Source organism: Tenebrio molitor, chromosome 6 (genome assembly GCF_963966145.1).
Source record: "Tenebrio molitor chromosome 6, icTenMoli1.1, whole genome shotgun sequence".
Classification (NCBI taxonomy): domain Eukaryota; kingdom Metazoa; phylum Arthropoda; class Insecta; order Coleoptera; family Tenebrionidae; genus Tenebrio; species Tenebrio molitor.
In genome coordinates, this window is record NC_091051.1 from 9,439,766 (window position 1) to 9,465,419 (window position 25,654).

The window sequence follows — 25,654 nt, forward strand, 5'->3', positions numbered from 1 at the left end:
AATTAATAGTTCCATAGAAAACATTGGGAGCAAGTGATTTAAATAACCAAAAAGAAATGATCATCCGGTTCGGAAATGTTATATAAACAAATATACAATAACACTGTTAAGTTACACTTCGCTAGTGTTTGAAGTAATGAAGTGTGACGTTAGTTACATGTTGTTTTTTTTTTAGCAGGAAATAATATAATTTGGGTCGATGCATTAGTCTTTTAAACGTTTGTTCAGTTGCTTGTGTGGAAAAATAAAGTAAACTATACTAAAAACAATATTTATTTATTATAACTCCATTTTTAAAAGCACACATTTTATATGTAAAATAGACATAACTCTACAAATTATTACAAAATGAATATAATAAAAATGACTCGTCACCTCACCTTGCTAAGCAAAGCTTAAAAGACAATATTGCAACAGAATAACAGGATACAAACGTAAAGCAGCGAAAATGTCAGTACGGACATTAATAGAGTATGAGTAGATTAGGTAGGGGATTTTGAAATCAACTTTTCGAATGGGAAAAGTTAGATATCTTATTTTATTCAATAAATAATAGAATAAACATTGGGCTTCACTGAAGGCATTATTCCTTGTGCTCCAGTCAACAGTTTTTAATCACATTATATTACTATACATTAAAATATTACTAGAATGTGCAAACTACATGAATGAAATATATATAAAAAGAAAAGGTCAAAGGGCGAAGACTGAACGACCCAGTCATAATCAGGTAAAGCGTACAGATAGCATAAATTAGCTGCAACAAAACAAATAAATAGTTACTCGACAATCACATTTGCAATTAACTCTCACTTTTTCTTAAGAGTAAAAAAGCTGCGACGTTTAGAATCCTCCTTCTGGGCAGACGCAGGCAATGTCTGTGAACGTGAAGGACCAGAAGAATCAGCATCTGCCTGAGCGTTAATACGTGAAATCCACGCATTCATCTCGGCATCGTTATGCGCTTGGAACAAGAATTCCGCTCCGCTCTCCAACCTACGAAATTCAAATTTGACAAAACACGTCGCCTACGATTTACCTCTTTTCTTCTCACTTTAGTCTGAAAACGTGCTTTTTCTTCTTGTAATCTTGGGCTATGGAAGCATTAGCTTTGTGCACGGTTAGCGGAACTTCACCCTTGAAAGTCTGGTCGGGTGTGGCACGTGCGACCTTTGAATCTTTGTAGAACGAAAGCTGAGAGCCGTGTAAGACGGCGTATACTTTATCCCATGATCTAACCGAAGCCTTAACGGTCGTATTTTCCCATTCGTGTTTGCGAGTTAAAATACCTTCGAAGACTTCCTCATCACCTGGACTGCCGCGTTCTAAAGAGTTATAAAAATTGTCAAACATAAAACACGATCGCTATTACCAGCGGTACCATTCAATAATTCTATTATGCAATATTCTACTACAAACTAAACAAAACAAAAAAATAATAACGGTTTACTGTATTACTGGTTGCATAATGTATGCTCCTTAATACATACATGTTCAAGTTTTATTGTTCCATTTGCGTGAAGATAAATAACGAAAGAAACCACATTAGTAGTAATACAGTGTCGGTTACTGAACGAGTACCGTTTTCCGCGAAACAACATTTACCATACATAAATTACATCACATCACACAAAAATTGGCTAGTTTTGGAATTGATTTCCTATTGCTTCAACAAAAATACGTAAGCCGACCACCACCTTTACCCAAATCACGAAAATAACTCCCTTCCACGTGTACATATGTATAAAACTGCACATAATACCACATGTTTTACACAATACCTGATGTTCCTGCGGCTTCGTCGTCACTAACAGCTCCAGAAGTCTTAGAAGATCCCTTCTTCCATCGGAAACTACGGAAGGGGGACTTGCTTCGAGAGCGATCCTTACGTTTCGCCTTCTCTTCGGCTCTCGATACTTAGAAAAATTACAAATAAAGCAAAACGGACGCCACATATAAAAGACATGCTCAAAATAAATTATTCTGGACGTGCCCCCCTAGGATATTGTCTATGAATCATACTTACGTGTTTGGGAGCGGGGTGACGGTTGTGGGGGTGTTGATTGCACCCGCTGAGCAACAGGGGCACTGACAGGAGTAGGTTGTTGTGGTTGTTGTCCATGCACTACATAATAACATGCTCATGCATTAAACATTAATATCATGCGAATTTGTTATGAAATCGTCACAAAAAAATTATACCATTCAAATGAAACGAAATTCAGGAAACGTTTTTTCTTTACTCTCAAACACCAATAATACGATTTGACGAAATAGTTTACTGCTTTTTTTGCTCATAAAAAAAATTAAATGAAATAATTCTGTTTCTTGACACATTAAATTCGCAATAAAAATCTTTATTTTTCCATAAATAATACAGTCCTAACATTGATAGCAGCACAAATTTTGTATTGGAAAGAAAACTTCTCGAAGTGACAATGTGTCTCAATAAAAATGTATCAATCATTAATTATCTTTCTGAAAGTGAAAAACAAGTAAACATATTGCAAAATTTTTATGCAAACATTATTCTTAAAAACTTTTCCATCATATGTAGGGAGTACTTGTCGCTATTCGCCCCATCCTCCATTATTTGAAGGAGGTAGTTCAACGATTACACCACCAGACCGTTTTCAACTGCAAACATTCTGTCTGTAAATATTTAAACTTGCTGTTATCAATAATATTAAAACTAGTCCTTTAAATATTTAAGTCCTTTAAATATTTAATCTTTTAAAGGATTGAAACATTTAACGATTGTCTTTTGAAACTTTTAACAATCAACATAAAAACGGTCAGAAAATGAATTTAATGTGTTCTGAAAATTTAATTTGTAATAGATGTTGACGGTGTTGCCTCGTTTATTTGGTGTAAACATGACTTCCGAAAATCAAATATGTAATGTAATAACTTAAAGCAAAAAAAAATCACCCTTTATAAAACGCATGTACTAAACTATCACGTCTACTATTATAAAATACCCTCGTTGTTGAGTGTACAATGTCAAAAAATTCATTTAACAATACAAAAAACTAACTACAAAAAGAAACGTTTCCATTACTTCATTCTTTGTTAAAAAAAAACTAATAATTAGCAGAACATGCGATTCAAAAGCTTCAAAAAAAGGCAACAACTAGAGTGCATTAAATGTCAATCATTAAGCAAGTCGGTTTAGTAAGAGAAGAGAATCAATTCTGGAAATTTACCGTTCAATTGTCTAATTACAAAAATATTTAAAACAAATAGCAAACATTTAAATTAGGTAATTCCAGAATTTAAATGCTCCTTTGAAAAGCACGCAAAATAAAAACCTGTATTAGTGCAATATTTTCAAGCTATAATTATACTCCAGTTACCCCTACCTTACATTAGCAGAAATTCTTTTATAGAGAAGAAATTAAAAAATAACGCAGACCTGAAATTTATTATTGTTACATCATGCCTTTTTTATTATTCATAAGAAGGCATTAACCATCGATGTGTAGTTAATTTACGATTTATCAACATTCTTATTAATGGGATTTGTGCAGTTTTAACCAGATTAGATGTAAGTATCGAGATATTCCTGTGCGAAGAAAAAATAAAGCAATAGAAACCAGTGCCAATCAATATTGTGTAGGTATTAACATAGACTGTGGGTAACTGTTATTGTCAAGATTTTTACCTTCACCTGGTGAACTAGCTTTTAAAGAAGCTCTTTGACCACTTCCGGCTGCGTGAAGTAAGAGCAACGTGATTTAATTTGTAATAGATCATGTTTAAAAAAAAAATGAGTGACGTGTTTGTTGCAATGAATTGAATTATTTCATAAAAATAAAGCAAATTCATTACAACAAACTCCCGTATAAACTAGATATCGAAACAAAACTTTCGAAAATCTATACATACCTGGTCGTTCTTCAGCCGCTGGTGTTCCAGAATCTGGCCGATCTGTGGGTACAGCCTCCGGTTGTTTAGGCTGTGCCGCTGCCAAAGCTGCCAGTCTTTCAGCTTCTTCTTGCTCTCGTCTTGCTCTCTCTTGTGCCTCCGCTGCTTCCTGCCTTCGCTTAATTTCTCTCAATTCGAACTGAAAACAACATTACGCTCAATCTTAAGTGGCTACTAACAAACTTGCTCAAAGCATGATGATGAAAAGTTGTAAATATAGAATATTTAACTGAAAAATGACGACATTCTTTGTTTCATTAAAACATGCAATGCGATAAGCTACAAACTCATGCGTTACCATTTTGTTAGTACTTACCCTTTCGTTATTAGTGGATGAAGTGAAAGGAAAAGACTTTCTATAAATTTTTTTGAAACTTGCTCTATTTTTTTTGCCTCTTAAATTCAAATCGAACTCGGGATTTCTCGTATTTTTAAAAAAGTGTGTTTTACCCGTTTCCATGTAACAAGAAAATCTCTCTGCCATTATAAAATCTTGGACAACGTACTTAACGTCGCATCTGTTATAACTGCTCAAATCGTTTGTCAAAAATACGTCTTTGTTACTCGTTTCAAACATCGAAACTGAACGGTTATAACATTTTCTCTTTGCATTTGAATTTGCGGTAACTGAATTCGACGAGACAGGACTTCCGTGCAGAAAAGTGATATGTTTTCGTAATTTGCTTATTGTAGCGTATTTACTAACACCATCTAAGGTGAAACGTCTTCGATAAGAAACTCTAGGTTTATAAAATCTGTCAACGTCGCGCACTATAGCACTAACAGTTTCGGCAACATACACCGTCGACATATTACGAACTAGAGCAGGTTTCAAATTTTCAAAAACAGGTATGGTTACAGAAAAATCACACACAGGAAGACACTCATGCAAGACCGGCCCTTGACATAGACCACCACCTTTTTCTAACTACAAACAATACAAGCAAATTATTTATTGAAAAAAAGAACAAAACACGACCAAGGATTAAAAAGACGAAACTCACTGTTGTCAGTCGTTCCAAAGCACTGAATCTTTCCTCTTGCGCCGCTGCTGATTTTTCGAACGCTTCGTGTTTCTTGATTAGATTCTCTACGTCGTCTATTGTGTGTCCTAACTCTGTACTCATCAGATATGGTTCCTGGGCGATCAACCATGCTTCGGCCACCGCTGCGTCTCTCGCAAATTGATATACTTCAAGAATTAGTTGCAGATTTTCCCATCTATAAATGAAGAGAAAAATCGAGACAATTCTCCACTGTTAAAAATCACGACTGACCTTTCTTCCCATCGTTGCAAGACCGAATTCCTGTGATTACTTAAAGTAACTAGTTTGTCTTTGATTTCGGCACTGGCATAGTGATTGCGACTGAGCAACTCCTTTCCCAGCGAAATGCAAGCGGTAAAGTTGTCCTCTCTGGCGTCGATCTCCGCCTTCAAACTCTGGTGATTATTCATCAACAATTCAACGCCGCTAACGTCTCTCGGCTTTTCGCTCGTGTTCATCTGTCGGATGACGTCGTCCATCCATTGCATCAAGGTTCTTACGAGATTGAAGAATTTGAAAAGATCACCAGTGTCGGCCAGTTTGCCGCGTCTTTGATCGCAAGCGTTCTGCAACGCAGCCCACGCCGCCATCACTTCTTGTTCCCTGTTCGTTATTTCCTTGGCCCTGTCACCTGGAATAAAGCAGATTTGTTTTTTTGTTCCTTACTTACTCCCAACCTCACTGTACTTTTTATGTAAGAAAATTTACTTAATTATTAACCACAAAAAATTTCTACTAGTACATAATTTTTCTCACCTGCGTAACTAGCCTGCAACTTCGCAGATTCCTCCTGGATCTGTTGCACCTGTGACTGTAAAGTCTGCAAATCCTGCAAGAAGTTCTGATGTTTCCTCTGAAGGGCCGACACCGACCCCGCGTCACGTCCCAATTCGTCCGACATCGACACTTGTTTCTCGAGAATTCGTCCCAAGACGTCCTTACAATCATGGAAGAACTTGTGTAGTTCGCGTGATGCTGCAAGCATTTGGGTGCGAGTTTCTATCAATTCCAATAGATCCTGCCATGCTTCGTTCAGTCCGTCCTTCCACTCAGCGATCGTCGCCGAATCGGAATGACCAGCTTCTATCAAACGATCGGCAATGTCAGTAACAGCAGCCACACGTTCTCTGCCAATCGACTCCGTGTCGCGAGCGAACTCCTTAAAACGCTCCCACAACAGAGTCACATGATCGTAATCCTGCCCCAATTCGTGCGAGGAGGCGACGACTTCCCTGTCGGCGATCCACTGTTCCAAGTCTTCGACATCTCTGTGCAAGAGGAACAGTTTCAGAGCTTCGTCGAGTTTGCCACGTCTTTCACCGGCGAGATCTTTCAATCCGGCGTAAAGCTTGTCGAGTTGGGACTGCTTGACTGCCACTTGTTCGGCCAACGGATGTCCTTCGGCTGACAAAGCTCGAACGGTTTCGCCCAAAGCTCGAATTGTATCGGCGTAGTCTTCGACGGCTGCCTCCAAACTCTCGTGTTTCTTCATGAAGTTGCGAGCGGACGTTTCATCTTTGCCGCGATCTTCTACCATCATGTAGAGTTCTTGTTCGCTCATCCAGCTTTCGGCTTCGTTGGCGTCGAAGAGATATTGTTGGGCGCGTTCGTTACGCAACAAATTTTCTCTGCGCTTCTCGACGGCGTCTTTCAGTTCCTGCCAGGCTTTGTGAAGTTCGCCGATGAGTCGGCTAAATTCGGTAGAGTCCTCGTGACCTATTGATAACAAAAAAAAAAATAAAAATAAAACCTCCATTCGCTCCCAAAAAATATACAATTTTACCAGAGTGTTGTCGGTAATTCTTACAAAAAAATAAAACAATAATGCACACAAGTTGCTTAAAAACAAGTCTTACAAAAGAACTTCCCTTTAAAAAATGAATCTTTAAAAGAATGCTCTAAATCGCAGTTTTTTGGTAAATAATTTTTTTCTTGCGAACAAATTATTTGTACTATTTTTGTGCTAATATTTCGCAATTACCTTCATCGATGAGTTTCTGTCCGTTGTTGCAGACCGTATTGATTCGTGGTTCGTGATTTTCAATTTCGGTTCTCAACGATTGATTCTTCTTCTCCAACATGTGAACCTGGAAAAGACTGTTGCCGTACTCGGTGGACGAGGCTTGTGGCATCTTCTCGGCGATCCATAACAGTTCATCTTCGACGTCTCTTCTGAACTGCAATGCTTCCTTCTTCTTTTCCAATATTCTCTGTCTCTCCAGCAGAGGTTGTTTGAGTTGCTCGAAGCGTTGTTCCACTTGAGTCTTCTTCACCTTGATCTCTTCCATCTTGGTGTCTGGTGCAGTTGTCTCGAGGTGTTTAGTTTGTTTTTCTAATTCGTCCACCTGACGAGCTTTCACTGCCATTTGCGTTTCGATCATCTAACACAAACAATTACGATAAACTGTGAAAAATAATTCGCAAAAATCGTAACTGACCTGTTGCTTCTGCATGAGAATGTTTACTGAAGCCAAATCTGACCCAGTGTCATCGCTTTCGATTTGTTTTTCGAGATCGTTCATCCAAGAGTCGATATCGTCGCAGGTTTGATGTATGAGTACTTCGCGGTTAGCGTCAAACAGGCGTTCGCCCTTCTCCTTGGTCGTTTGTTCCAAAACGTCGAATTGATCTGCCAGTTCTTCGATTTTCGGTTTGATGACATCCGCAAATTCGGGTTTTTCTTTGGCTAGCTCCTCTCCTGTTTTCTGTAAGTTGAGAAGTCGTTCCTTGTTGGCGGCGATTTCTGCTTCGAACGCTTGATGTCGCGTCCATTTCGAGTGGACCGTCTTGGCGGAACGGTAAGTTTCGTCTTGGGCAGTGATGTGTTTCTCTTGGATCCATTCGCCTAACTCGTCGCAATCACGCAAGAATTGTTGCAATTCCAGTTGATCTCTCAGTCTTTCCATCAAGGCCAGAGCCTTTTCTTTGATCGCGATCCTGCGCTGATCTATATTGTCAGCACGTTTCGCGATTTTATCCGAAGCAAAGTGACCCTCGTCTATGAGACGATTGGTGAACTGAATGACCGCATTGAATTTATCGTCGTTCGCCTCCATCGAGGTGAGGAACGACTCGTGCTTCTTCAACTGATTATCAGCCTGTTCGAGATTCGTAGGTGTTTCGATCTTCGACAATGTATGTTCCTGTTGATTGAGAATAACTTCGGCTTGTCTTGCATCCTTATCGAGCAGCTGCAGACTGAGGGACTGCGACAGAAGTTTCTGTCGGTTCTCCCACATCTGATGAATCTCGTCCCAACCATCCTTGAGAGCCTTCAACCTCTCTCTCAAGAACATGTACTGAGTATCATCTTGCGTGCTAGGATCGGCGGTGATCTTCTCTCCGTATTCCATCATCTTCGTGTAATCGTCGGTGTAATTGTGAATCTCTTCGCAAATGCTTTGATGCTGTGACAAGAGATTTTCTGCTTCCGCGAGCGAGTTTGGAGTGTCTTCTGAAGCAATGTCTGTTTGCGTTTTCGTAAGCCATGCTTGGAAATGATCGAGGTCGCGCAAGAAGCGATGCAAATCGCCGGCTTCTTCCAATTTGGAATCGCGTTCTTTCAACATCTGCGTTAACCTCTCCCAGATAATCTGTATCTGTACGATTCTTTCTCTGATGACAGCAGCTTCTTCCGGATGTTCGGTTTCGATGTTGGAAGCCTCTTTCTCCAACGAAGTCAATTTGGCTTGAATGGCTGCTAGATCGCGTTCCATGCCAGACAAACGTCGTTGCAACGTCATGATACCGGTCAAGTCCATCTCCAAGCTGTCAGTGCTTTGCAAAATACGAATCTTATCTTCGATCCAAGTTGTGGTTTCGCGACATTCGATGTGGAATGTTTGTACGCCGTGCGCTGAGTTAAGTTCGTCTCTTTTGGCTTCTGCTTTTTCGCGCAATTCGGCCCATTTCTGGTTAAGTTGGTTCTGCCTGGCTGTGATCTGTTCAGAGTTGGGGTGCTCAACGTGCAACAGCTGACGAGCCAACTGATTAACGACCGCGACTCTAGAAGCATTTGCGTTCATTTCCTTCTCGAAACCGTCGTAACGATGTTTCATGATTTCGACATCTTCGATATCACGTACCGGCACCATGGTTTGCAACATTCGATCTTTTTCGCTGATCCATTGTTCAACACCGTCGCTCTCCGACAAAAGTTTGTACAACGAAAGTGCATCCAAGAGGCGCTGCTTTCTAAGTTTGGCCAACTCCAACAGTTCTTTGTAACGGTTGTCTATGGAAGCCAACCTCTGAGATACCTCCGGAGAGTCGGCAACTTCTGGTCCCAACTGCTTGGCTTGTTGATGCAACGCTTCAATAGTGCTGGCATAATTTTTGAGTTCTTCGGTGACGTCTTTGTGTTTCTTGAGGAGCGACTGTGCGTTGCCTTCGTCCCTGCCGACATCTTCACTAGACACCAACCTCAAGGTGTCCAACATCCAAATATCGACGTCATCCGCATCGGCGAAGAGTTGATGATAATCGACGGCATCTTCTAATCGTTTTCTGCGATACGCCGCCAAATCCAACAAATGCTTCCAAGCAGAACGTATTTCAGTCAGTCTCTCGTTCACTTTCTCAGCACCGAAATGTCCAGAATTAACCAATTCATCGCCAACTCCTATGACAGCGTTCAACTGTGGTTCGTGCGCAGATATTTCATTCTCCAGAGCCTTATGTTTGCTCAACAACAAATTAACCGTGGTAAGATCGTGTCCGATATCGGCAGCCGAGACGATCTGTTCTTTTTCCTTGATCCAATTCTCTTCATCCGCCATGTCCCAATAGAACTGCCATAATTTACGGCTCTCTTCGAGACGTGACCGACGTTCTACCGCCAATCGCACCAATTCCGCGTACGCATCTTCCAGTTGTTGTACTCTTTCCAAGACCAGCGCTGGATCGCAAGGTCTGTAGCCTTCTTCGCTTTCAACAGCGAGGAACCGTTGTGACTGATTCGCAACAGCTTTGACTCTATCGCCGAGTATGTTGATGTCGGCTTCGAGTAGATTATGTTTCTGGAGGAGGTCTTCGACACCCATGAGATGCTTGCCGTAGTCGTCGGTAAGCAGTCGCGCTTTCAATTCCTCCATGGCATCAAGGATATGGAGCATTTCTTGGAAGTTTTGTTGCAATTGTAGCGACAATTCTAGTCTATGTCTACGTGCTCTAAGCAATTCCAATAGATAATTCCAGAGGCGTAGGACATTTTCTTTCCTGGCACTGATCCTTTCCATGTCGTGGTAGTTCTCGGCTTCGAGTTCACCGGCGACGGAGACCACCGCTTGTACTCTCTCTTCGTACGCCAAGATGTCGGTTTCGATGGCTTCGTGCTTCTTCGCGGCAGCTTCTACAGCGGTCAAGTCATGACCGAAATTGTCTTGTGAGACCAAACGCTGGTTCTCACTGAGCCAAGTCTCTCTCATGCTGGCCTTCCTATTGAAACGAGCCGCAAGCTGTTCGAGTTTCTCTTGACGAATCAATTCCTCACGTAAGGCGAGTTCTCGTTCGTGTTCGGCTTTTTCCAGCCGTTCCCAAGCTTTATTTATATCAGAAATCATTTTACCTTCTTTTGGTGTGTAGGGTCTTTGATTATTCGCTCTCATTTTGGATTGCAAAGTAAAGAGAAGGATTTCCAAATTGCCTTTTTCCACGAATTTAGGCGGTTTTTCGACTGTGCGATAATTATTGAACTGCCCCAGTTGTTGCTGGACACCCACAAGACTGTTCGCAAATTGCCTTTCCCCGAGGGCTTTGATAGTAGCTTCGATCCACGCCAACAGATCACTGGTCAATGATTCGTACTCTTTGATCATCCTGTCATTTTCCATGGCAATTCCGACGACTTTACCGATACGTTTACCTTGTACTGTTTCTTGCTTCATTTTACTGAAGTAATGATAATAAGTAACAACGTAGGTTATGATAGATTTTTCATCTGGCTGTTCTACGAAAACATCTTCAGCGTCTAATAATTTTGTCAATCCCAATTTATCTTCAGCTACGTTAAAAGCATTGTTAAGGTTATGGATGGGGTTCGATTTGGATAACTTTTCAAACTGTATCAAATCTGGACGATGTTTGTGGATGAGTGCGTTGAAGGCCAAACCATCTCGCCATGATGTAGTGAAATTCCTGACATTTACATTGTTGTAACCAGCGGTCTTCATCTGGCACCATAATAACAAAGCATCTTTCGCCGACTTTGTTTCTTGATTATCTGTTTCTTCGATAGTGATATCTTGGATTTGGAAACGAAGAATGATGGTCCAAATTAAACCGAGGGATAACCGGGGATTACCATCTACGATATCGTGTGATCCCATATTTTCTAAATGAACACGTTGTTCTCGAAGGAACTGCAGTGCCTTATCGACATTCTCCAGGCAGTGAATACGCATTTTGCCCTTCGTGGGGCGAGGCAGACGTTCACCAGATAACACTTCCAACAGCTTTATCAAATTTTTCCCATCTCTCATGTCCGTGTAGAGATCAGTAATGCGGGAATTCACTCGCACCAGGTGAGAGTTCACCCATTTTTGGAAGGTCTTCTTCTGGACGCTTTCTCGTTCATCTGAAAAACAATTTGATGATATTTTTCTCAAAACGACCAAACACCAATCGTATGTTCTTTACCCCGCAATTCTAACACAACTTTTTCGTAATACTTTTCCTCCCAATCTAGACTAACGTCCATTTTAAACGTTAACTATGCATGTGTTCGAATCACACTGAACTTGATACAGGAAATGTTTGGTTTTGATAAAGCAAGTATAGATAAGAACGAACAGCAGAATAAGGAGACAAGAAAACAAATAACATTGCAAACGTACATGGAACGGCTTCCCAAAGTTTTAAACTGACCTGCTAAAGCTTTAATGCGAGATCTTTCGAAAAGTCGGGACGATGAGTTGCCTCCATCGTACTCGTAATCTTCAACGATTTCCTGCTGCAAGGTTGGGTCCCACCTTACTATACTGATGTCGGTGGTCATTTTTCCAAGCTACCAGCAAAGCTGGTTACCTATGAAAAAAAAAAAAACAAAAATTAGTACATAAATTACGTGAGATCACCTAGTTTCAGTTGTAAATGACTAAATTGAGTCCAGTCTTGTGAGTAAACCGATTTATTTTTAGTGTTAAGGAGAAATACACCTAATTAACGAAAGAAAACGTGTACGTGAGACTGCTTACAATTCAAAATGATTTTATTTAACAACGTTTTAACTCAAACAATTTGTTTAACTGACGACTATATACAATGCATGCAGACTGCCACATTTTCACATAACCTTGTGAGATAATAAAAAGATGAAGTAATTTTCGTACGCTCATGATGCGATTTATTTTTATCTTAAGTCTGACATTAACAATAACAAACGGAAACTTAAATGTGTGATTAAAACATATTTAAAAGATTTTCAGCTTGAAACATCGTTCATTTGAGGAATGCTAAAATAATCAGTGACACAGTTTGTCAAACAAATTCCCACACAAGTTCTCTTGTGGGTGGATCATAACGTTGTAAATTGTTCCCCATTTAATACCAATTGAATTGAACCTTCAACTGACAAAGGCGATATTTGTTTTAAACAATAAACAGTAGTGAGCTTTGTACTTCACCACTGCGGCATCTTTGGAAGTGCTATCGCTCATTTCTTTTCGTCAGAATAGGTACCAGAATTATTGATTTACGGCACCGGTTGAAACGACCTTACGCACAGACTGTTCGGTTGGACATTAAAACAATTTTACTTTCCCAAAAAATATAAAAAAATATTTTCCCTGCGAAATTCACGTCTGCAGAGAGGACATGCAACGAAATTAATAAAGAGAAACTTCCTATGTACGTAAAGTGGCGTTTAAAAAATTACGAAAACATGCTCTTACCTAACATGCTTGTAAAAAACGAAATAAAACGAATGAAAAATTTTATTACTGCCGCATTAACTGAAACATTCCGTCGTATCGACCAAACATCCAAAGTAAACTGTCACACAGAATTCACATCTGTACTTGCACAAATCACTTGAATGATGATGTTTACAAAAATGGAATGGTACACAGCTGATGGTTGAGGAGGTTGAAAGCCGGAAACCTGCACAGGACTAATCTGGGACTAATCGATTCGTCGGCGGCGTCGAGGATGTCGACGTCGGACACACGATGGTGGCGAATCGTGCTTGGCGTCTCGACGCCTGACCTAGCCGAACCACTCGCCAGCTAGACTGCAGCGTCTGGTTCGATCTGTAGTGCGGTAAAACTGCCGTTGGCGGCGCAAAATTCGCACCGACGACCTCGAGTGAAGCTGCACGATTTGGGTCAAGTTGGGGATAGAGGACTATCGGGGAATTGGGGAACGGAACTGTTATTTTAGGGCTTCCTGCCTACCATTTTGCAAAATTTTTCGCAAATATCGATCCGATCCGGCGATATTATTTATAGCTTCCTAAATTTACGTTCGGCTTCATGGGTTTCAATCACGTACGATTTCCACGTTAGATATCAGAATTACTACAAGGTTGGGCGAGAAAAATGACACGGGATTCGATTTCTTAAAAAAAACAAGATGTCGATGCTGTCGGGGCGGTGAATCTTTAAAGCCAAATGTATGTTTGCGGTAACCCCAACCCAAGCACTGATAAAATATTGACCTTTCGGGAATATTGATGTATTTCCCATTCTCGATGACAAAGCGACGATAGTCGAACTCAAGAAAAAGTGGTCCAAATCTTCTCTATAATAACACAATGATTCATAATTCTGAAAACAATTCTATAGACGTGCTGCATAAAATTGGAAGTTTCTGCCACGGAAGAGACATTTTCCATCTTCCAACACTACATTAAATACATTCTTTTTTAGGCACCCCTAATGAAAAAGATAATTTACGTACTCACAAGCGGACGAAAAGTAACTCTTTTTCGGACGCTAACCGTGGCGCCATCTGTTAGTCTGTTTAGTAAGTTAACAACGAAACCGACAAAACCCAGTGAACCGACTGAAAACAAATAAATATTTAACAGTTAAATTTAACCAAAGTATTTTATTTGTCCGAAAAAGTGTTGTATCGTTTATTTCTGGTGCTTATTTGGTGCATAATAAGAATATGAACGTTCATAATAATAATCGACAGCAACATCGAAAGTGATGAAAAATATTTCTAATACAAAAACAAAAGTGATGAATACGCTGCCGGACATCGCAGATGATAATCGCAATAATTGTCCTGTCGCATTAATTATGTAAATAAGTACATCATAATTGTATTACAAATAGTAAATTTTTCGTTTTTTTTTGGCAAACTGATAAAAATTACCATGAAAAAATTGTTAATATGTATTAATACATTTCTCTATTTGAAAAAAGTATGTAGATACAAAATAAATTTGTAATTTTCCCAATGATGTCTTTTGCTTTGTAGTTCGTGCGGTCGCCTAAAAAATTTAATCTGCACCTCTGGCAAAAAGTGCCCTTTGTCGTTGCCTGTTTTCAAACCTCGGCTGCGCCTCGGCTAGAAAACCCAGACTCGGGCCCTTTTTTGCCATTGATACACAAATAACTATTATAAAGACATATGTATTTATTTTATTTTTTTGACTGTCTTTTTGGTACAAGAAATTACAAAAAAAAACACTTTCGTATGATGATTACATAATGGAAAATTATCATTAAAAATCGGGTAAAAAAAAAAACAATGTTAGTGTAATTTTTGTATGACCATGTATCTAGAATACCTGAACTGTTAAAAACAACTCATCGGTCTAAAAATCAAATGTTCCGAAACATAATGTGAATTTTAATTGGAAGACAAATATGCATCAGACATCACGGTATAAAACATTACGTTTTAGAATTTAGAGCCTTGAAAAGATGGAAAATATAGCCTGCACACCAGCGGAAAAACAAACCCATGACGTAATGACTAATAGTGTTTTCTCTTACATGAAAATTCCATACTGCAGTTAAAACCATTGTTTTTCCAAAGCATCATTTATTTTAATATGAAAATTTTAAGTAATCAATCACGATGATCTTTTTGAGAGAGGAACGATTCTTAATTATCTTAACCATTAATATTATAACTGCAGTTCTGACAAATTTTACATTTATGAACACCTTCTACCGTTATAAACATATAATCCACACACGAAGTTATAAGTGGTCGACGTATCATAAAAATTTACGGCAATCACGTTGTTACCTGATTACTGATTACAATAATGCTGTCGAGCATACTGATTGATCATTCAATTTTAAATTCTGTTATTTATGGGTAAAAAGGTCTACCAGTGTGATTACTTTTTTAAGTACTGGATTTATATCTGATTCCAATTTTATAAATTCCAGCATGTAATAAAATTTTTAAATCATAGATCAATAAACCTCTTCCACAAAACTCACCATGAAACCCGTAATTAGAAAACCACGATTGGGTATTTGTAATCAGTAGCCTCATAAAAAGCCACGATGACATGCAATGTCAATTACCTACCTCCCAAAAAGAAAAAAAAGGATCGATGAGTATGTTAGTTGCCGCCCTTCCAAGATAAACTATTCAAGTCCAAGAACAAAAAAAATCTCACGCGATTTCGCCATTTATTCAGTAAGTTACTTAATAATAATTGTTACATTAACAGAAAAACTCCGCTGTCATTTTTTGTACTTGCTGAACAACATGGTCAGCTAGAAATTTGAACAAATCTGTATCTTACAGGAAATAATAATAAACACATAATATTCCCTTCACTTCGCTCATTGTCAGAGAATAAGCTAATCCGCATTGGTAAGGTGAGGTCTAAACTTTATGGTAAATGAAGAAACACATTTTCGTGACTACTTCCTCCATAACGGTAGGTTTTAAAACGCGGCCATTGTCATGCGAAGTAAAAGGTTATCTTTTTATTTCCATTATTTCGAGTCAAGAATATTCTTCGCTTTAATAAAAATTTAAATTCACTTAACTCTTACAAACACCTACATATACGTAACTTACACATTTTTTGTCTCATTTTTCAGTGCATTGCATTTTACTCGTATATTAAATCAGAACTTTTTAAATTGGAAATTTAATTTATTACTGCCGCTTGTGAATTTCAACCAGAAATTATCATCAGTTGCATAACTTATATGTACATGGTTTTCGACTTTAAATTAGATTACTGCGTTTCTATCAATAAATTATTCATCTATTAATATCCTATTATTACATAATAGCAAAACCGATTGCAGTCTCTCTAAAATTAACACTGTCATCATATATTTTTATATTCTCCACTTTCAATGTAACCATTACTTTAGTATCAATTTACAGATTACATCTATTTCCAATTACTGTTGAATATTACCAATTTATATCAGATTTATTGGTTATTGTTAACATTATGAAAAGCTATAATTGGTAGAAATATTCACACACCTGCATAAAATTGGGATTTAATTTTAAGAAATTCTCCTTGTAAAACCAGGACAGTGAAAGCATGCATTCACGAAAATTACCTTCTCAACAATGAAACAGTTAACAAATACATCTTTGGGTAACTGCGAGGCAAAGGATAAAGTTGAAAATAAAACAACCAACGTACAATTAAAAATTTAATGGTAAGAAAATTAGTTACATAAAAAAACACGTGGGTAGGAACAACTCTTTATAATTTGTTTGCAAGTTGAACAAACAATTATTTAAATGCACTCGGGTGCAAACGCTGATTGCAATTTGACCAAACATGGAAACGGGAACAAAAAACAGTTAACTCTGTTGGAACACTAAAATATGTAAATATATTCGTGTTCCCTTTTTTAGAATGCATTGTCGCGATTATAATACGCGATGATGTAACAAGTGCTATGACACAGTCAACATTATCAGCCGGTGACGATACCAATTATCTTCAATTGAATCGAAACGTGTAGTTGTGGTTATTACACATTCAACGGTGGTACTAGTAGAAGGGTGTTTGACCTTACGTGTATACGAACACGCCGGCCGCGTTGGTTGCTTTACTTGACGGTTTCAATTAACTTATAATTATGCGAAGAGATATTCAAACCACGCAGGCACATCCCCGACGAATGTCATCATTTCACGGCTACGACAAAATATTTGGTACATCCACCTGCGTAATGACTCTCAACCCCACGTAGACTCTGACCTCGGAGGGTTACATAACTGTGAATTGATGCATGCAATTATGTTGACGTTATGGCCAAGTGTTATACCCTCCACAACACAAAAATATCTTTCCGGGGGTCACACCTGTAAACGAGGGGAAATAACAGGATGATTCACCCAGCCATATCTTCATTCAAACGCACAAACAAGTTTTAGCTGACACAATTACAGGATGCTTTTCAACAACAAATAAATGTAAGCAAGTAGGCTCCTGGAACTGTTTTATTGTTATTACACGTACACATGTTTCTAGACTTGCATAAAAATGAAGCTTATCAACAAACAATTCGCATCGACTCGTTGAAATTATAACAGACATTTCTTTTGGCAAACTAGAACGTTTAAAAAATGAAAAGAACATCCGCAACGACATGCATCAATAACAGAATAATTACTGAACAGACTGACCACAAAATTATTGCAAAGATAAATCAACGGTGAAACTGGAGGATAAAAAATATGTGGAACTTTAAACTGTGTCGGAATTACACGAAAGCAGTGCTTGGTTATAAAAATAACAGTTTTGAAGGTTGTGATTAATAATGTTTTTAATTGCTATAAATAAATACAAATAGAAGAATTCATAATTCTTTTTGTACGCGACTTTTTCAACAAGATCCACTCACACAAGAGATTCGTCCATATGACCCTGACATACATGTGGCAAAATTCGAAACAAAGGTCACAGTATTCGCGTACATTCAACAGGATTTTGATGCGAAAAATTCGGGGTTGTAACAAAAGCAACATTCCATCGCCATTCACAACTTCCTGTACCTATGAATGTATGCTTTGTGCTCATAACCCATTCGAGGAATTTCAGAAAATTTGGTTGGAAAATGTTTTCGAAAAATTAAATTCCTGTAACCAAACTAAACCTTTCATTTTATAAATTGGTTTCATTAATACAAAACTGAAACACACTTAACGTAACGTTGGGTCTGAAATTTCCAACTACACAATTAGATTCCGATCGCATGAAACCCCAATCACCAATCAGGAATAATTATGCTTCAATTAATAACCTAACATAATTAACCTGGAACTAACCTATGCAAACAAGGCGGCACTTAATTATAATTAAGGCAACGCTGACAAGATGCGTTGGCTGTCTTTTCCTTCAACTATTTCTGAACGATAAGTTTTCTTTCTTCCATAGAAAAAGAAATGACTAGAACTTGAAGTACCTAATTTCACAAAACAAAAATACTTTCTTTCCACTTCGATGTGAATTTTTATACTTAAAAAAATCATTAAAGCAAACCGTTTATTGAATCGGTTTCAACCTTGTATTCGATCCACAGATTGGTAATTACATCAAACAGTTGTTTACGATAATTGATTTTTTATCAACAAATTGATCGTCTTTACCCTCACCATGATTCAACACTAAACATTACGAAGTAATAAACGTGAAATGTTACAGTATGTTGGGTTTACAGAGAATACCACACGCATAAGCTGGTTTGTTTGTTTATGTAACATTTATGTTTCTGGTTACTATTAGTTGTATTTAAAATTGCTTTACTATTAGGTCATCTTCGTCAATTCTCACATGTGTTTATTATTAAAAAATGGTGCAAGTATGTTAGTGCTAATTACTGAGACTTGCGAATGAATTCCACGTTGGTAATTTGTTGGAAAAATATGAAAGGTTATTTCAATTAAGAAACTCGATGTACGCAAGGTGACCCAAACACAGTCAAATTGATAACTTTGATTTAAATCAGTCCACTAAAAACAGATCGTTTCCAGATCAACGTGATGCCAATCGATCTTGGTTGTGTCCGTACTAGACAAATAAAAAAAACGTATGTTTTTAGTCGGAATCATTCACTGTAACCGCAATATTTTTCGAAAGGAATCTAAATAATCAGATTATTTTTAACTCAACTATTTTCAAACCGTGGTAGCACTAATAACGTACAACAACTCAGACAACACGGATTGTTATCTCAAACATTAAATTCATTACGTGATAAAATTAAAATTTATTTAACCTAGAAACACGCTGAAATTATATTAGTTTTAATTAGCGAATTACTTTCAGTGTTCGGTGTAACAATTTTTCGTATAATTTCCAATTTCGACATTTAATATGGAGTTAAATCAAGAAGGAAATGTTTAACATCACCTTACCATCCTGAATTAATTGTCCCTTGGTGACAACGTTCCTGAAAAATTTTCAGATATCTCGTCGGACATTTAAAAAAAAAAAAAATATTGCCGGATACAGGATGTCTTAAAATTATCGTATTCCGAGTTCAGGGCTTAGTAGGGGACATCCTGTTGACCAAGTAAAAATGTTTAAAAAAAAATTGCTGTCACTTTGAAAAAAATATCAAAGTTGTCAATATTTGTTCAAAAGTACCTGATTAATATTCTAGCTATGTTGTACTTCCCTTTTGAACAACATTGGAAAAATAAAACTTTTATTTTTTCGAGATACATAAAGCTGTTTTTTCAAGAAATGTCTTTTCATTTATATTTTAATATTTTACATAATCATGCTCACCATATTTCAAAATGAATGTCAACCATTTATATTTTTTATTTGAAGAAAACATGATTGATTAAAAATTTGAACCTTCAAACACATATATCTTTGTAAAGACCCCCCTACATTTTTTTTTATTTTATAATTTCGAGAGTCCTGAAATTTTTCCCTACAAGACCCCCGACTTGGAATACGTTAATTTTGCGTCACCCTGTATAATGAAAATCCAAGCAATTTATACAAACAATTGTATTCATTATTCACAACAGGATTTTCCAATATTTGTGAGGCTTGTCAAGCTTACAAAATGAATTCGGAGATTTTACATACATTGCTATTAACGCTGTTCATGGTGAAAAAAAAGTTGTATAATTAAAAAAGTGCATCATGGTTTTTGTTTAATTTTTCAATATGAAAGGAGTTAATGTAAGACATTCTACGATCACAGCAGTCATTTTTTGCGTAGGACACTCATTAATTAATACTGATTATAAATCAATAATTTTTCATAAATTATGGGAAAACTTAAATAACAGCAACGACTTGTAATTTCTTTTGTTAATCCCAAAACTATACACGAAAAAAACCGAAAGGAAGATTCGAAAGTCCGGTCAACAACCTTGATAATTTTAGTATTATGGGAAAATCGATAACAATTCATTGGATATAATGGGATTATTTATGCTCTGTGGAAGTTTACTTTATCATTCAATTTTCTCATCGGTTATAATCCTGCAATCAGACAAAATATAATCATGGAAATATATAAGTATTTTAATCTTGTGGGAAAATTTATTTTACATAAATGTAAAAAAATAATAAATGCTTTCATTTCTATTGGTAGCATGTGAAGGGCTCATTTGTTTTGTTTTTTTTAATATCACCAAGTTGGAATTCTATTCATCTGATTTTAAAATTCAAATAAAAGAATTCCGCCTACCAAAATTTCCGAATACATGAAATTGGACTAAATATAATTATATTTTTAAATGGAATAATGGTAAAAATGTTTCATATTCTTTATAAGCACAACTAATTTAATGACTTTACAAAATAGAGCGATTAACAAATTTATTCTTATTGTAATAAAAATGACAAACTCTTCATTGAATTTCGTTTCAGTCCAATCAAACAAATCTTGGCTCATTGTAATATTTCCATAATTTAAAGCATGTATATTTAAGTTATGATGAATATGAAGAAAAGTGAAATAAAAAAACAAACGAAATGGAAAACAGATGTGGCATAGACCACGCTCGTGCATAATATAGTGCGATTGCTGTTTTTCTTGCTAAAAATACTATAAATCAGCTACTTCCTAATCCCGAATGAGAAACAGACTGACTGTGATTCTATAAAAAAGATTGTTTGAGACACCTTTTTTTATAACAAAACTCTTGTTAAAATTCGAGACTACACTTGAGGAACACAAACTATAGTCAAAGGTGAAAAATGATGAGGCATTATTATAATAACAACACAATTTTCATGATTGTGAAAGAAGAAATTAAAGAACGATTTCGATTAATGAGAAAAAGTGAACTAATCCACTACAAAATTTACATTAACTAATTCATTAATATGTATTGATAAAAGTGTTTTATGATAATATTTGCCAATGATCCGAAATTAACAGAAATGTTACGTGAAATACTTCAAGTGAAATTAAAATGATAATAAAACTGTAAACAGAAGAATGGTTAGAAACATTTACCAGACATAAAATACTTAATGCAATACTAATTAAACTTGTACCGAATGACGTCCGATATAAAATGATTTAATATCAATTCATTACTATTACGAGTATTACGTACACGATTTACTTATTCTGCACAATAAAAATAATGTATTTTCATATTCAAGGTTTTACTAACCTAAATATTATGGTTTAAAAAAGCAAGTTTCATCATAAAAAGTAGGTATTATACACTTGAATTTCTTTTCCTTCAAGGAAATAATAAACATTTATACGAGCTGATATGAAAAGACACATATTATTGTTTTAACACCCACAAGATCAATAGTATCTCCAGTAATTTCAACGTAAATTAAATAACATTGGAAAAATTTCTACATCAACATCAGTTCGATTTTGCATAATAACATGGGTATTGTGATTCGCATGTGTATAAAATGTTTAAGATTTAAAAAAACAACGAGTTTATAAAAACCAATATTATTAATATACTTACAATATTAATAATAAAAAATAATAAATAAAATAAATAATTATAATATGCCTCTTTGTTTATGGATAAAAATAACCAAAATACCAAAAACAACTCGTAACACCACTGTCAATATGACTGAACCTATTAGAATCCATCAGAACAACCCTCGGATTTGATATTTGATATAATTTACCAAGACGTAACCCACGCTTTGTGAGATACATTCGCCCGACATACATTATGTAATAAATCACAGATGTAGATTTTCGAAGGTCTTGTCAAGATAATGTGATTACATACAGCGCCAAGAGATAACTCCTAAACTAATCAAACTGACAGACCGTACTCCTATCTCTTCCAATTTTATCGTTTCTAACCACGACCCAATCCGGCATCATCAATGATTACACAATTTCAATTTCTACTAAGATGAACAAAAGGCAAAAGGTAGTAAAAATTAAGTCAGAGAAAGTGTTACATCAACAAAGAGATCTGACATTATGTCTATGAGAACAAATTCAAATTGGAAAATCCACAACGTCAACTTCTTCGCCGCTTTATTCGTAAGATCTTCATTTATTTTAAGATTTTTTAATGCAGTGAAAATTTTAGAAACATCTCTAAGCAGGATTAAAAAAGTTAAGTCACGCAATTAACAAAATTATCGATAGCAGCAACAGTGAAAGTGTTTTGTACCAAAATATGCGTCATACCTTCAATACTGTCATGGGATTTCTAAAGCCACCCTTTCAACAAGAATTAAGATGATACAATTTAAAAAAACGGTAAAATACAATCCCTTCCCTTACAAAATAGATGCATAAATTAAAATTTTAAAGCACCATTAATTTCGTACATTCGAACTGCTCTTCTTCGCATAAATGGTGAAAATTACTTTAAATAATAATTATCATCTAAAGTATTAAGTTGATTGTCCCTTTTTATCAATGAATTTAGTTTGACTGCCAACTTCTATTTTAGTATACATATTTTTTTCTAACAATTTGAAAATACTGCAACCAACGAATGTTTAAAAAAAACTCATTGGATTTTTGAATACGTCAGGGTCAAAGTTCACGTTCCTGTTACTAATGAAATGATGCAAAAATAATTCTGACTCCGAAGCAAAAAATTTGGAAAAACTTGATTGGTTTACATTGTTTACAACACTCACACGAAAAATTCCTCCGCAAAACGCATCTGCACGACAACCGCATTCACTTTATTGCATGTTCACAGGTTCACACCCTCAATTCGGCAAATCTTCAGACAGATTTATCCTTTAATTATTTACGAGTACTTATTGTTATTATGTTTACGCAATTGCACAATTCGATAAACGGGTTAAGAGATAACACTCTTTACATAGCAAATATTTAAAAGAAAAATCATGTTTCTTATCTAGCCTATCGAAGAAACACTTCCCGATAATGCATTATAGCGGTAACGATGAAAACTTTTAAATTACACCTGTCGGTGTGTTCTTACGCGTAATTATGCAAAATTTTATATTAATTTGAATGCTATTTACAATAAAATGAGTCACTCACGCATCACAGATATTAATAGACGGAGTAGTTGTAGGCCATCATTAGCTTTTATCAAATAAAATGACATTTAACCATTTAACACTTTATTTTGGGACTCTGACCTATCTTGAAGCAGCCAAGATAAAACGATTTGAAAAAAACACAATGTGATCTCGCTCGGAACGCCATCAAATAAAGAAAACCACGATTGTTAAGACGAACCGGTGACATCTGCATTAAAAAAATAATCAAACACAAAAATTAGAGGTAAAGTGCCGCAAAACGACAAAATGACGTAATCTGCTCCGTTTGTATCTTGTTCCTAAGGGCACTAACCCGGTGTTCGATTACGTTTTCTGTGTTTATAAACCTGCCACTTTGAAGTTCACTGACATAGAAACTATCATCGAAGTTTAAAACCCTATTGGAACAAAAGGGGCAGCAAATCAAAGAGTGAGTAATCGGTGAAAGTACAATAAAGCAAGTCAATAAACTGTTACCAAATTATTAAATAAATACCCAGTCTGGGTTACACCTATTCGGCCATTTTAAAAGACTTGGTTAGGATTCAGTAATGCAAGTTACCAAGTCGACAAACAGAGAAATGATGACTTACCTGTCGTTGATTATTCTTCAATAGTTACAGTTTTCACTGTTAAACTTGTGTTCATAAGTTAAAATCACTGTTATTTTTATAAAATCACCACCTCACGGACGCAAACGCCCTTCATGACTGCTATCAACGAATACTCATTTACGCATGCGCATAATTAAGTTAACAACACGCCCAGCACACTTGATATTCAAATAGATGGCGCCCAAAGGCTTCGCCGTTGAGTTTACGGCTTTAATTAGGTCGAAGGTGGTATCGAGGTGAAAGCACAACTTCCTTGTTTGTCTGGGAAGACATGAAAGGGGCTATTTTACCTGGACGGAGTGGAAGATTGTCACTTTGATGCTGACAACACGGCGAACTCGATAAGTCGGTCATCGATAAGCAGTGGCGTAACGTGCTTGCAATCATAAGGGGACGCCTTGTCGTCAGAGGCGTCTCATTTTTATGCGAAGTGGGTCAAACAAATGAAACTGTAAAGCATCAGGTCTACTACTGTGCTGTACCAAAATGTAAAAATTGTCACTTTTGATGCCAGATGTAGGTACTGGAAATTATTTTGAACATTACACTTAAATGAAAACAATTGTCCAATTTGTACTTTCACTGGTTTATGAAAAACACATGACACAATATTTTTGTGATTAATCATGTTGTACTAAAGTAGTACTCAAATTTATTGCATGACTTTCAAAGAATATGATTTATAAATATGTATTAGGTGATATTAAACATAAGAGTTATTGCATATGATTTAATGCAGATATAACGGGCAATGTAACTCCATCCGATCGTTTTATTTATAGCGTTAATAATAATAATACAATTTTATGTTTTTCTTTAATTGAGTTATACTTACTTAAAAATTGAAAAATACATCACCTGCAGGGTGAATCACGAGGTTTAGTAGATACTCAAATCGCATATATGCATTACAACTGCCAAATGATAAATTAAAAATAGTTTAAAATGTTGAATCTCAAAAGTGGTCACATTGAAGCCACTGAAAACTGTTTGGTGGTCATAAGAATAGTAATGAATAAATACCTACTCATCAGGTCAAAACATTATACAAATAGTACGTTCACTTTCGTAGTATAAAAAGGGACAAAAAGCTGTTCAGAGGCGCCGGGATACAAAAACCACGTTCACTTTCATACATTTTTAAGAGTGTCACAAAATGATCTCGTCAAATTACACTAGAATTTTTTTTCTAGAAAATCACATTCAAGAATCTATCATATGTATTATCAAAAAGTCTTTGGATTAGTGTTGCCGTTGAATTAACACTCTATGTAATTGGGTTTATTCGCCTCGTTTATGTTTAAATGAGTTCCATGAGAGATTAGCGCTCCTTTGAAGTCTGTAGGTACACATAAAAACTACGGGCAGTAGAAATAAATAATTCTATGGATGGTTTTTACATTTCATGGCTGTCACGATCCAAAGACTTTTTGATCATACGATACTATCGAATGAGAAACCTACGTTTATTGTTATAAACATGGATACATAAAATATTTCCGAAAAGAATTTTGACAGCTCTAGGTGGAAAGAAAAATATTTCCAGTATAACAAAAATAACAAAATTTTTATTCGAATTATGTACTACATTTTTATAAATAAAAGTTCAAATTCTACAATCTTGATATTTTTAAAAAACTTTACATAAATTTCTTGTCCTTCACTGATGGTTA

At 36.3% G+C, this 25,654-nt stretch overlaps 1 protein-coding gene across 8 annotated transcripts; it reads right to left on the reverse strand.

The window, feature by feature from the left end:
- Window positions 1-257: 257 nt before the first annotated feature.
- On the reverse strand, window positions 258-24,185 carry beta-Spec (spectrin beta chain). Of its 8 annotated transcripts, none has more exons than XM_069051954.1 (14): window positions 23,961-24,182; window positions 11,838-11,996; window positions 7,412-11,547; window positions 6,955-7,354; window positions 5,730-6,689; window positions 5,205-5,604; window positions 4,932-5,148; window positions 4,244-4,855; window positions 3,889-4,066; window positions 2,027-2,125; window positions 1,782-1,916; window positions 1,055-1,325; window positions 814-996; window positions 258-757 (listed from the first exon to the last, which is right to left on the reverse strand). In XM_069051954.1, exons 2-14 carry the CDS (start codon window positions 11,965-11,967, stop codon window positions 754-756), a joined length of 7,725 nt encoding a protein of 2,574 aa, XP_068908055.1. In that variant the 5' UTR covers window positions 11,968-11,996; window positions 23,961-24,182; the 3' UTR covers window positions 258-753. The 8 variants fall into 8 exon arrangements, with proteins under 8 accessions (XP_068908055.1, XP_068908056.1, XP_068908060.1 ...); XM_069051955.1 differs by lacking the exon at window positions 23,961-24,182 and adding an exon at window positions 12,863-13,188; XM_069051959.1 differs by lacking the exons at window positions 1,782-1,916; window positions 2,027-2,125 and adding an exon at window positions 3,665-3,712 and having other exon boundaries at window positions 23,961-24,185.
- Between the last annotated feature and the right edge of the window lie 1,469 nt (window positions 24,186-25,654).